The sequence below is a fragment of the Cotesia glomerata genome, linkage group LG5, assembly GCF_020080835.1.
Source record: "Cotesia glomerata isolate CgM1 linkage group LG5, MPM_Cglom_v2.3, whole genome shotgun sequence".
NCBI classification, from domain to species: domain Eukaryota; kingdom Metazoa; phylum Arthropoda; class Insecta; order Hymenoptera; family Braconidae; genus Cotesia; species Cotesia glomerata.
Genome location: NC_058162.1, coordinates 8,069,350 through 8,082,278, shown reverse-complemented (window position 1 = coordinate 8,082,278; position 12,929 = coordinate 8,069,350). Strand labels below are relative to the sequence as shown.

The 12,929-nt window shown below is 23.5% G+C and overlaps 1 protein-coding gene across 8 annotated transcripts; it reads left to right on the top strand.

Moving 5' to 3' along the window:
• The first annotated feature begins 3,486 nt into the window (after nucleotides 1-3,486).
• On the top strand, nucleotides 3,487-8,134 carry LOC123266253 (chymotrypsin-like elastase family member 2A). 8 transcript variants are annotated; one of them, XM_044730386.1, is made up of 5 exons: nucleotides 3,487-3,913; nucleotides 5,293-5,551; nucleotides 5,904-6,049; nucleotides 6,988-7,265; nucleotides 7,428-8,134. In XM_044730386.1, the coding sequence occupies exons 1-5, from the start codon at nucleotides 3,835-3,837 to the stop codon at nucleotides 7,599-7,601; spliced, it is 936 nt and encodes a 311-aa protein (XP_044586321.1). In that variant the 5' UTR covers nucleotides 3,487-3,834; the 3' UTR covers nucleotides 7,602-8,134. The 8 variants fall into 8 exon arrangements, with proteins under 8 accessions (XP_044586321.1, XP_044586322.1, XP_044586327.1 ...); XM_044730387.1 differs by having other exon boundaries at nucleotides 3,488-3,913; nucleotides 5,311-5,551; XM_044730392.1 differs by having other exon boundaries at nucleotides 3,488-3,913; nucleotides 5,311-5,579.
• The last annotated feature ends 4,795 nt before the right edge of the window (nucleotides 8,135-12,929 follow it).

The window sequence follows — 12,929 nt, the reverse complement described above, 5'->3', positions numbered from 1 at the left end:
CGCCGTGAAAATAAATGTAAATTTAAAATTAATAATTATTGATTCTTAGGTTTAATTTAAAGAAATAAGGTAAAGTACCCAGTACTTGAACACTTATAAAAATGGGACCAGTACTTGAACGAACTTTTCGAATTGTTATAATACAAAATCTGTAAATTTATTAAGAGTAATATGCGCATATTATAATTATTAAATGATACAGTAATTTATTTATGTAAGTTTTTTCAATTATAAATCAAAACAATTATATTTTTATTAATTTAATAGTTGATATGTCGAAAATCGCCGATAAATGCTACTTTTTTCATGAAAAAGGTACTAAATCGTAAACCGAACAATCAGTAAAAAAAAACAGTATATCATCATTTTAAGTAAAAAAAATTGTACCATCTATTGAAATAGTCTTTTCTAAATAACATATATTTTTTGCAAAGACATAAACTAGAATTTTTATATTAAATTTTAGCGTTCAACTATACCTCCAAATTTTCAAAGCGGTACCCAGAACTTGAACAGGTTGAGGCCGTATAATTTTAACAGCACTATGACCTCTAATAGGTTTATAAACTAGTGATCAGCATTGTGATTTGTATTAATTACTGCAATTTAAATAAGTTTTATAACTAAAAATTAGTGTAGTTAAAAATTATTGAACGTTTTGAAATGAGTTTTTTTGATTTATAATTAAAAATTTGCTTTGTCATTCATAAAAAATGTAATTAAAAAATTAAATACAAATATTTTTCATTTTTAAATGAACATATTTAATATTCACAGTATTATTTTTAATATTATTCAATGATATGTTATATTTCTTTGGATATTTCAATAAAACGTTGAAAATTTTTAGTGTGCCTATTGCCATATATTTTATTAGTTCAACTACTGCTCCCAGAGTGTTCAACTACTGCGGCTTGTCAGAATTGATTGTTCAACTACTACTCCTTTCATAGTATATTTTAAAAACGTTGTCAAAATATAAATAATCAATTATCTTTGTTATTTTGCACTTCAACCAATTTAAAATTATTTATATTTTCATGAAAATCACTAATTTGAATTAATAATTACATCTTTATATATTAAAAGTAGGGTCAAATAAGTTTTACTTTGAAACCTGTTCAACTACTGGGTACTTTACCTTATTTAAACATTGTTTTTCTAAACTAAAATTATCAAAATGACATTAATTTACATAAGTTCAATTTTAACTGTTGTTTTTTTGTTAAAAAAAATTCATATTTATATTTTTTGTAATATTTTAAAATGAATTATTTTTAGTCACAATGAAAAATTTTAAACATAAAAAAACTATAATTATTTTTCCTATAATTTCTTTTTGACCGAAATAATCAATTTTTTTAAATCTTTATTGATAATTTTCATGTTTTTATATTTTTTAAAAATGATACAGCAATTAGCAAACATTTGACGATTTTTGGAATTTTTCTAACCAATTCTAGTCAATTATTATAAAAAATATATTTTTAAAAGTCCACACTTATAATTTTCTAAATTTCTGTATGTGAAATTTTTTTCATTATAATTTAATTGTTACAAAAATTTTTAGTTTCCTTTTTGATTTTTTTATTATTTTTAAAATTTTTTGATTTGATTTGTTAAATTTATTGATTTTTTATAATTTCTCGCTTTTACTGAACTATTTCAAATCTTATTTGATTTTTTTTATATATTTTGATATTTTAAGTTTTAAGGTATTTATTTAGGAAAAAATTTTGATAACAAAAAACTTAATTATATAAATATGTTATTATAATAAAATTTTCAGTTTTTTGACAAATTTTAAGTAAATGTCTACAACCGCACTAAATTCCAAGCAATAAATCTCGTAATATTTCTAAAAGAATTCATTCAAAAGTAACTCTTTTTTTGAATTTAAAAATAAAATTTTCTTCTTTAACGAAGAAAAAAAATTTTCAATTTTCTTAGCGGGAAGTTAAAAATTAAAGAAGAAAAAAAATATTTAAAATATAAAATTAATAATTTAAAAAAATTCTGATTAAGAAATGGGATTGCAGTCAACTAGTCAGATTGACAACATTCCGAATTAATAAATTACTAGAACTTAGAAAGTAAATATTAAATGTAATTTAAAATAATTAATTTTACAAATTTTAAAATCCCGAGAAATATAGTCCTAAATAAAGAAAAAACTAAAGCTATATTAATAGAATCTTTCAAAGTCACAAAGTCTCAATAAATTAAAAAACATAACAACGAAAATCTGTACGCCAAAATGAATGAAAAGACGAACGCTCATTTAGCCGAAAAATGTTAATAATTTTATATTTAGATTAGAAATTTTTTTTAATTAATTTTAAATTAATTCATTTTTTTAAATTAATTTTATTTTAATTTACAAGCATGTATATAAAACACTCAAATTTCATGCTTGTAAAGGTGGACCATCTAAGAAAAATTTCCAATTTTTTAGATGAGTAATTTTCGGCCGAATCATTATTCGGATAGATTTACAAATATAAATAATGCTGTGGAGCAGGAAAGAATAGAAGTTACGGTAATTATTACGTGAACCGTTCCACATTCACGTAACAGGATATTGGTAGGAAAGGATTGAGTATTCGGATGAATATACGTCAGAACGAACCTTTTTTGAAATCAAATTAATTTTAACTCTTGAGGAATATAAGATTTATATTTACTTATATTCGATAACCCGGTGTTTTATAATTTACAAAATTGTTTTTCGGCTGGTATTCTATTTAAGCTAATGTATTTTATAAACTTTGAATGTAGCGGAATTTTAAATTTTCTAGAGTTTTAATAATTCGGAATGTTGTCGATCTGACTGGTTGACCGCAATCCAAGAAATGATTGTAAATAAGAAAATTTGAATTATTTTCAATACTTTTAAATTCTTTCTTCTAAACATAAAAACTCGGTCAAGTATTTACACTACTTTTTAAAAGAATGAATCAACACTTAAACCTTTCGGTTTTACTTTTATCTTTATCTTTGCAATTAATAAATAATATTACTAATAATAATAATAAAAATATAATAATCATATAATAAGATTATTTGATAAATCTTAAAAGTCATGAATACACTTTCCTCGTTAGTAAAAGTAAATGTTCTCAATAGCTCTTGCTTTCTTCAGTAGATCAGAGACCGCAGTTTCACTTTCTCGCTCACTATTTTTTGTCAGTATTTTTTTTTTATTTTACATTTATAAACTCCTAACAAATGATACAATGTTAAGGTCACAAAAGAAAACATCTTGGATTTATAATCTATTATATTGTGAATTGTATAGAATTAAACGAGTACTGTACACAATAAATCCATTGTCTATCATTATCAATCATAAATTCCTCTGTTTATATATTTACAATCTTGTAATCTGGGTAGTTAATAACTAAAGAACAAAACTTTTCCTACTTACTCTAAAACCCCACCAGATATTTTTATTTATTATTATATTACATTACATTAATAGTATAAGTTAATATGAAATACAAACACTCTTACACTCTAGTCTTGTCTTGGTGTTTTATTATAGTACACAGTACATAGACTCGAGCATAAGTAAGAGTAAGTAAGCGAAAAAAGGAGTAATAAAGCGGAAACGTGTGTATAACTTTCGAAGTAAGATTGTAAGATGGTCCATTCAGGCAAGAGAACTATTACAAGTCACATCTATTTATTTATTTATTAAATCTTATTTTTTATTTTGGTCGTTACAAAAAAAAATTTTTTTTAAATTTTAAGTGTCAAGTGTTAGTGGTTTTTAATTTTTGAAATATGTAATTTAAAAAAATTTTTAAAAGAAGATTATTAAAAAAAAATACAATGCATTTTTTGAGTAAATTATTGATAATTTATTTGCTATTTAACAAGGAAATCAAAGCGATGATTAAAAATCAACCGAGTAAGTATTTTATTATTACAATAGAACCTTTATAACTTAAAAAATGTTTATGTTAACTCCCCTTCAAAGTCTAAAAAAAAAAGTAATTAAAAAGAAATTGGCAAAAAAAATTCTTGAAACAAGAAAATAATTTTTAAGGGCCTTGATTTAAGTACATTTTACTTGATTCAATCATTTTTCTCTTGAATTAAACTAACTTTTTTTCCAGTGTATAATTTAAATGTTGATAAAAAGGATAAGAAAAAAAATAAAATTAACTTTAGAAACTAAAAAAAAATTTAATATATTATCTCAAGAAATTTTCCGCACAGAAAAAAAATTTATTTGATCCAAAAAAATTAACGAAGATCAAAATAATTATTTTGAAGCAAGAAATTTTTTACTTAAGATAACGTAAAAGACCCAGTTATTGACACTCGCCTAGTTGATTGACACTTGCAATTTTATTCTAATTAAAAAAATAAATTGTTCTCAAAAAACCAACTTTCTTAAAATTTATAATTCAAAAATTATATTTATTAATTTATTAGAGTCGATTTGTTTTATTTAATTAAAATAAAACTGCAAGTGTCAATAACCAGTTCAGTGTAACTGGGTTTTTTACCTTAAATATCTCCATAAATATTTTTTTTTGAGTCAGATAATTTTATTTTATATTAAAAAATTAATTTTTTTTGCGACTTGATTTTCAATAAACAAAAACTTTTATTTAGATTTTTTTTATCATGTTTAATCACTTATAAAAAAATACCTTGACCGTCTCTTTGAAGTGATTCGTTATCGAGTTAAAAACTTCCAAAGTTGAAAAAGTGCTCATATATTAGCAAAATTAAAAAAAAAAAATTTAATGGCACCAAGCAAATTTTTCCGTAAACCAAAATTATTTTGAAGCAAAAAAATATTTTTTTTGTTCAAAAATTTTTTTTTGCTCTAAAACTTTACTAGTCAAGAAAATTTTAAATATTTTCTTGAGTCAAGAAAATTATTTCTTTTGCGAAGAATTTTTTTCTTCTCTGTAACATTAAAAAAAAATTTTTTTCTCTTCGAAACTGATTTTATCAAATTAAAATTTTAAGTTTTAAAACCTCCCTAAGTTAAAAACTCGATACTCTATTTTTCAAATTTTTTCTTTTATTAAACTTTAGCTTAACGAGGTTCTACTGTAAAATTATTTTATCATTTATTTACAATTATTAAATTTGATAACCGGATTCCTACATCTAAAAATTTCAAACATAAAAATTATGTATATAAATCGACAATTAATGTAAAAAAATAAAAAAATTGTTTTTATTTTTACTTTTAATATTTAATATTGTGGGAATTCGTTTACAAATAAGCACGGCGTAAGCCGTACAGAATGAATTTTTGAATGGTAGAGTGCGGTAATCCTGCAGTTACACATCGGCAGCCGCGGGGCATTCTCGAGACCAAAATCGGAGCCCTGGAGCCAAAGAGGATGACCACCGCAAGGGCCACGGGGAGGATTTTCAATGGGAAGCCGAGCAAACGTGGATCTTGGCCCTGGCAAGCTTCCCTGCAGCTTCTGCACCCGAAGTTGGGGTTCATCGGCCATTGGTGCGGAGGAGTCCTCGTTGATCCTTCCTGGGTCCTCACTGCAGCTCACTGTATTCACAAGTATGTTTTTATTTATTTGTTCGGTAAGGTGGGTTGAAAAAATATTTATTTTTTTTTTTTTTTTTATAAATTTCTTTGATTAATTTTTGAGGATTTTAATGAATTTTATGATAAAATTTATTTTTTTATTTTTTTAAATAATTTTTTAAGAAAATTTTTAATTTTTTCTTAAGTGTTTTAACAATTTTTGCGATTTTAAATTAATTTAAATTTTTGGGTTGAATAAAATTTTTGTAAAAATCTAAATTAATTATTAATTTTGAAAATAAAAAAAAATTCACTTTTTAAGTTTGTTTTTTTTTTTTAATTTTTTTATTTATTTTTTATTTATTAAGTTACTTTTTAATTGCAGTGATGTATTCAATCTACCTATTGGCGCATTATGGACGACGGTGCTCGGTGAATGGGAATTAGATTCTGGTAATCGAGGATCTGTCAGGATACCGGTTGAGCGAGTGGTTATTCATGAAAAATTTGATAATTATAATCATGATATTGGTAAGTTTTTTTTTTACTATTTTTTTATAGTAGACTTTACTTTCTTGACAGTGAAAATAATACCAGGTATTTAATACGTGGTTTTTTTTTTATTTTTTTTTGTTGCATGACTACAGATCTTTGAAAATGTCCTTAAAAAAATTCAATGGAAACCAGGAATTTATAATTGTTGAAAAAAGTAATATCAACCTTTAGAAACTATAAAAATTCATACAACCTTTTACATTTTTGTTGCGTAGAAATAAAAAAAAATTTAATTCTACATTATATTAAATTATTTTTTAATTATAAATTTTTACTTCACTTTTAAAAAATGTAAACATTTTATAAAAAGAAATAATTGACACTTCTATATAATATGGTAATTGAAATGATAAATCATTTTCTTGTTATTTCATATTTTTATTTTAAAGATAGCATATACTCATATTTTATGTGAATGTTATTACTTTTTTATTACCTTCACCACAACTTATTTTGTAGCATAAAAAAACTTGTTAATTTAATGATTTATTTTCAATTTACTATAATTAGTTTTTTTATGATTATTTTCATTTTTTAATTACATGAATTTGATGTTTTTAATTTTTATCTTGAAAAAAAATAAAAGTAAAAAACTTCAAAAAATTACCAATTATTATTATTTCAATTTTTTAAAATGAAATTAAAAATAAATTTTGCATTTACTTAATTATTGAAAAAAGAAACTATCAAGAATTTTTTTTTAATTATAATAATAATAAAAAAAATTAAAATTACAGACATAAAATTAAAAAATATAAAGACAAAAATTAATTTTCACACTTAATTAAAACTTGAACAATTTTTTTAGCTTCTATTAACAAATTAATAAAATAAAAAAAATAAGTCTTACCATTACACTTGAATAACTCTAAAAAAGAAATAACAATTAAAATAAAAAATATAATATATTTCAGCTCTGATGAAATTAAGTAGACCAGCTCCACTTTCAAAAATAATCCGAACAATCTGTCTACCCGAGCCAGAAACAGAAAAGAAACTCGTAGACACAAATTGCTTTACTTCCGGCTGGGGTCGATCTGGACCATCACCTTCATTGTCTGCCGCGCTCTTAGAAGCCAGTATCCCGCTTCTGACTCTGGAGGATTGCAAAAAGGCCTACGGCAATTCGGTGCCTCTGAGGAACGGGCACTTGTGTGCTGGGCACCTCGACGGCTCTTCTGGATCTTGCGTGGTAATTTATTTTTATTACTATAATAATATAAAAATAAAAATTTAATTTTTTCTTACTGAAAAAAATCTGCGAATGTTTTCTCGATTATTTTACTACTAATTAATTAATATGATATTATTATTTATGACTGAAAATTGATTTAAAATTTGGCATAATTTACAGGGTGACTCAGGCGGCCCGTTACAGTGCAAACGAAGTGACGGCGTCTGGCAATTAGCCGGTATAACATCCTTTGGATCAGGATGCGCCAGACCGGGATTCCCAGATGTTTATACAAAGGTCCAACATTACACTGAGTGGATAAAAAACACCATCAGCAATTATGCCGACACTTGATCATCATAATCATCTGTTTAAATATGTAAATAATAGTGTAAATATTTTTTATTATAATACCAACAAATATAATAAATATAATCGTTGTTAATAATGAAAAAAGAATAAATAAAAAAGTTGCGGAATAATCGATGTCCGATTATGTTTACTTTCCAATAGTATTCTCAAAGTGAAAATTGTACGCTATATAATATTATAAATTTATTATATATAGATAGATCGTTTGTAATGGATTTACTCTTGAGGATCCTAGTTTTCCAAACCGTTAATCTTTAATGATACTTTCACGTTTAGTTTGTTCAAGCATACTAATAAATATCATAAATTCCGTTTTTAACTTGTGAGTTATTGTTCAATAGTTGTCATATTTTTATTTTTCATTGTTGATATTTTTCTGTGAAGTTGTATATTTATTTATTAATTGTGAGTTATTATTTGTTTTTACGTAATTATTGTTACTAATCGTCAACTACCTGCTTCGTTGGGCTTGAGTTTAAATTTGTTTATTTTTAATAAAACAATTTTTCAACTTTACTTCAGTATTTACTTTCAATTATGTTTTTAAGAAATTTTGTAAACTATTTATAATTTTTTATTTGCAATGACGAATGCTGTCAATATTATCGAAATATCTTATAAGTTGATCTTTAAAAATAAAAATTATTTAGTTTTGTATATATTTACATCTCTATAATCGTAATTAAAATTCTATTGAACTTGGAAAATTTTTAATTAGTTTATTTACTTAAATAAAATTACTAAAGAAAGGATTTTTAATAAAAAGTTATTATTTTTTTTAAATTAAAAAAATATATCGAAAAAATATTATCAACTTAAGACATTAACTGAGAAACGAAAAATTTTATGAAATTAATTAGATGTCTATTGGTTTAGTAATTATTGTTCAGTTAGGCATGTCTAAAAAAGGCCTCGCCATTTAATAGTATAGATATAGATTATTTAAAATATTTATTTAGATTATTTAAATAAGAGCTTATCCAAAAATTGAAATATTATTATAAAAACTCATGAAAATGCTTGCTTAATTTTAGTTTGATATTTTAAACAAACTTTTTTTTTTTTTTTTAATTTGTTTTTCAAATTCGCATAAACTACTAAGGTCATGAGCGACTACGGTAGGGGGTAAACTTTTGAGATTGGAACTCGTTTTATTTTTTTGGGCTGAGCAGAATAATATACTTAAATATTGAAAATATTCATTGGTGTACGCCGGACTCGAACCCGGTCCAATGCTTTGGTAAGTAAGGGCCGGATCCAATAGGGCTACTGCGCGCCTTCAAAAACAAACTTTAAAAATAATTAATTATTTAAAATTTATTTCATATTAAATTCAATATCATTAAATAAATAAATGTTCACTTATATAAATAATAAATAAATTTTTATTTTTATTTCAAATAAATCACAAATGAAAATAACGAATTTATAATTAAAACATTATTTTCTGAGCTAAAAAATTCAAGTTACAAATGTGCAATTGAGCATGTATTATTATATCTATTGGTTCAATAGTTTTGTTTGATTAGGCATGTCTAAAAAAATCTAGTTTCTTTATTACTAATTACTATACTTAGTTGTTGTATTATTTTCTGGTTAGTTAACCACTTGCATTTAGAAAAACAGCTTCAACATAAGTTTACAGTAAAGAAAAAAAAACATTATTTTTTAGTAAAAAATAAAAAAAACTATATTCAATAAATTTTCTATTAATTAATTTGGTAATTTTACTTTATAATTAATTTTCCTTTTAGTAAATTTTTAAAATTTATTTTGTTAGCAAATAATTTATTTTTATTACTACTATAATTTTTTAAATTTTAATAAAGAATATGTTATTTATAAAAGCAAATTTTTTATGGAAATTAAAGCTGACATATTCTATGTATGAAAATATATGAGAAAGCTAATTTGTATACATAGCGAAGCTTTAGATAAATTGTTATTTTAACATAAAAATAGTATTATTTAATTGTAAGAACAAAGAAAATGTTGACGGATTTAAAATAAATCCTGAAATTTTCTATTTAAAATAAAAATAAAAAATATTATGAAATATGATTATTATTTTGTGTATATATAGAAATTTATTTTTAAGTAAATATTGGTTTGAGTCAGTAGATATTGATATTTAATCTAATAATCTAGAGATGCATTATACTGACATACTGTTATGTATTATGAATATATATATAATATTGTCAATAAATGTTGTCATAGTTTGTAGCCTATAGACTGTAATTTAATGGTAAAGTAAGTTATGCAGAGCACTTAGTTTGGTATTTATAAATGTCACTCTTACAAATAAATATTTATTATAGTAAATACTATGTATTAATTTTTTGAAGAGAATTTGACGGTGATATTTTGAAGAATTTTTGACTAATTATGTCTTAAGTGTTATTCAAAAAAATTAAGTAAAGCACGTTGAATTTATTCAAATATTAAATAAAAACGCTAGAAATTAAATCCAAAATTTTGATCATAAAAAATTGACATTAAAATTTTTTTTTTATTTTCGCAAATTTCTATCTAAAAGTAAAAAATAAAGAAAAAATTTTTTTTTTCAAATTTTTCTTTAAATAAATTATAATTATTAGTAAATTTTTATTTAAAGATTAATAAATTTTTATTTTTCATATTTATTTTTTTATTTCATAAAAAATTCGTAAAGTTTTAATTAACTTTTACGCAAAATTATTATTCCAATTTGATAAAATTTTTTTATTAGTACAATAATTACACATAATTGGATGAATAAAGTTAATTAAATATCAAACATACTTTACTACTTTAATAACAGTCTCACATTTTTACCATAATTATACCAATTAATTACTTAATTAGTAAACTGAAGTCCTCTGCATAATTTAATAAAATAACAAATAGTAAATTTAATTATGACTATAAACAATCATTAATGCAAACTGTGATTATAATAGTGTAAAATAAAAAATTATTATTAACGACAAAACAATAAAATTTTGTAAAAAACTATAAAAAAAAAAACACTAGTCATTATTCAGTAGCATTAGCTGATTAAAATGATTAAATTCAAGGGAAAATTCTCATGAGAATATACATATAATGTAATGGTAATGATAGTACGCCCTTTTGTCGCCTGCTTCTATTCGGATTAGCATAAACGTAAAAACGGTTTTTTTTTTTTTATTTAATTTCAACACATTTATCTAAATTATTTAGTTTGCTGCTTTATTAGCAAGTTTTTAAAAATTCGGTTCATCTGATAATTTTTTATTTGAATTTACGGCGAAGCAAATAAATTAATTTTCACTGTTTTAAATTGAACAAAAATTGAATTAAATATGAAAATTTTTTATTGATGAATTAAATAATGTTTAAAAACTTTATTGGAAATATTAAAGTTATTTTTTATTTTAAAATAAGATATTTATTTTTTAATTAATTACTAAAAAATTAGGATTACTATATAAGTCATAAATATTTTTTACAGGGGTAAGCTTGTCAATTTGAAAATCGTTTATATGTGTAACCCTTACTTAAACTTTTAACTATCTAATTTGCATGTACTTGTCTAACTTGTCTCATTTAATAAAAGTGCAAGATTATTATTTCGTAAATTTATTATTATTATAGATGCGCGACAATTAGTCCTTCATCGCAGTGTTTAATTATAGTCTCATCTTTTGAACTAAAATGTCAAATCTTTACGTCATATTTCAATTGATGTGACCTTTAAATTTTATTAAAAATTAAAAAATCTTTGCACATCAAAAATGACACTTTTTAGACGATTTTTAAGGTTGTTTAAAAATTATATTTATCAAATGAATTTCCTTAAGATAGTTGTCATGGTACAATCTTGTCAAAAAATTAGAGATTATACGCGTCGCAAAAGTATATGAGCTTGTACCTAAGTAATCCATAATTTTTACACGACTGTACCCGTAGAGACGCAACTCACATAATTGTTTCTGTCCGACTCCGTAGATATATACTTTTTCATAAATTGTTAAACTTTAATCCGTTATTTATAAATAATTAGACGGTCAAAAATTTTTTTTTTATTTTTTTTTAAACTCACAACAAATACATTATGACTGTCAGTTTTTTAAAGTTTCTGACAGTTTTTTTTTTTATAACTAAAAAACTGATACAGAACTGCAGAGAGCGTATGCAATCAATGTTAAATATCCAATTTTTAATTGAATTCATCTCGGGTTATAGGTGGTCAATCGACTTCAAATTTTTAGGGTCATTGTATCATCGTTCTTAATAAGTATCCGAACAAAAACAGTTTCACTGTAAGAAAATCGCGCCAAGTCCACGTTCGTAAGACTATTAGGAAAAAAAAAATTTTTTTTTCTTTACAAAAAAATACAAAATAAAAATTAAAAATCCAAGTAACCGATATGATTGTTTATGATTTTCGGAAATTAAAAAAAATCTTATTGTAAATTTAAAATTAAAAAAATTTTAGAACGTATTTAGTGTGCGTGGTTGCAAAATATTCGGCTTCGCCTCGGCCGACAATTACATGTGATCTGAGACATTTCTTACTTTACTTCCCTAGGTGTGTAATATATTATTACTTTTAATGAAATTCGTAAAATCTATTTACTAGGACTTTAAAAAAATTGAAATACACAATGACGCACACCAAGTACGTTCTAAATTTTTTTTTTTAATTTTTAAATTTACAATAAGATTTTTTTTAATTTCCGAAAATCATAAACAATCATATCGGTTACTTGGATTTTTTAATTTTTTAATTTTGTATTTTTTTGTAAAGAAAAAAAAATTTTTTTTTTCCTAATAGTCTTACGAACGTGGACTTGGCGCGATTTTCTTACAGTGAAACTGTTTTTGTTCGGATTTTAGTATTTTTTGTAATTATAATGAAAATTTACAATTGGTACCAACTTAAATCTCGCGTTGGCAGAATTTTTTACTGCAAACTATCCCCTTGAAGCTACAGTTTATGTAGATATAATTCCAGTGCACCCTGGCGGCCGTAAATGTAAGCTGTGAATTACTTTTTTTAACTGTAGTTGCTTATCTATAGGAGGATTACTACACATTTTTATTTTATCTAGTCTGTGGCGCTGACCTTTCTCCATCAAAAAAAAGTCAGGATCGAAATTTGTGAGCGAGCTATAGTATGTGCTGATAAAATTTAATAATTTCAAGTAAGTAAATTGTTATAAGTGAATATAATTAATTAATACGGTGAAATAAATTATGAATTACTGTTATGATAAACAAATTGGGTAAAAAAAGTACCGTAGAATTAAATAAAATTTCGCAACCTCAAAAAACCGTTCTGCT

Bases quoted from the DNA above. Each gene is read 5' to 3' on its own strand.
- LOC123266253 (XM_044730386.1), top strand. From the start codon at position 3,835: ATGCATTTTTTGAGTAAATTATTGATAATTTATTTGCTATTTAACAAG. The intron at 3,914-5,292 runs GTAAGTATTTTA...TTTGAATGGTAG, and splicing joins GATGATTAAAAATCAACCGA to AGTGCGGTAATCCTGCAGTT. The intron at 5,552-5,903 runs GTATGTTTTTAT...TTTTAATTGCAG, and splicing joins GCAGCTCACTGTATTCACAA to TGATGTATTCAATCTACCTA.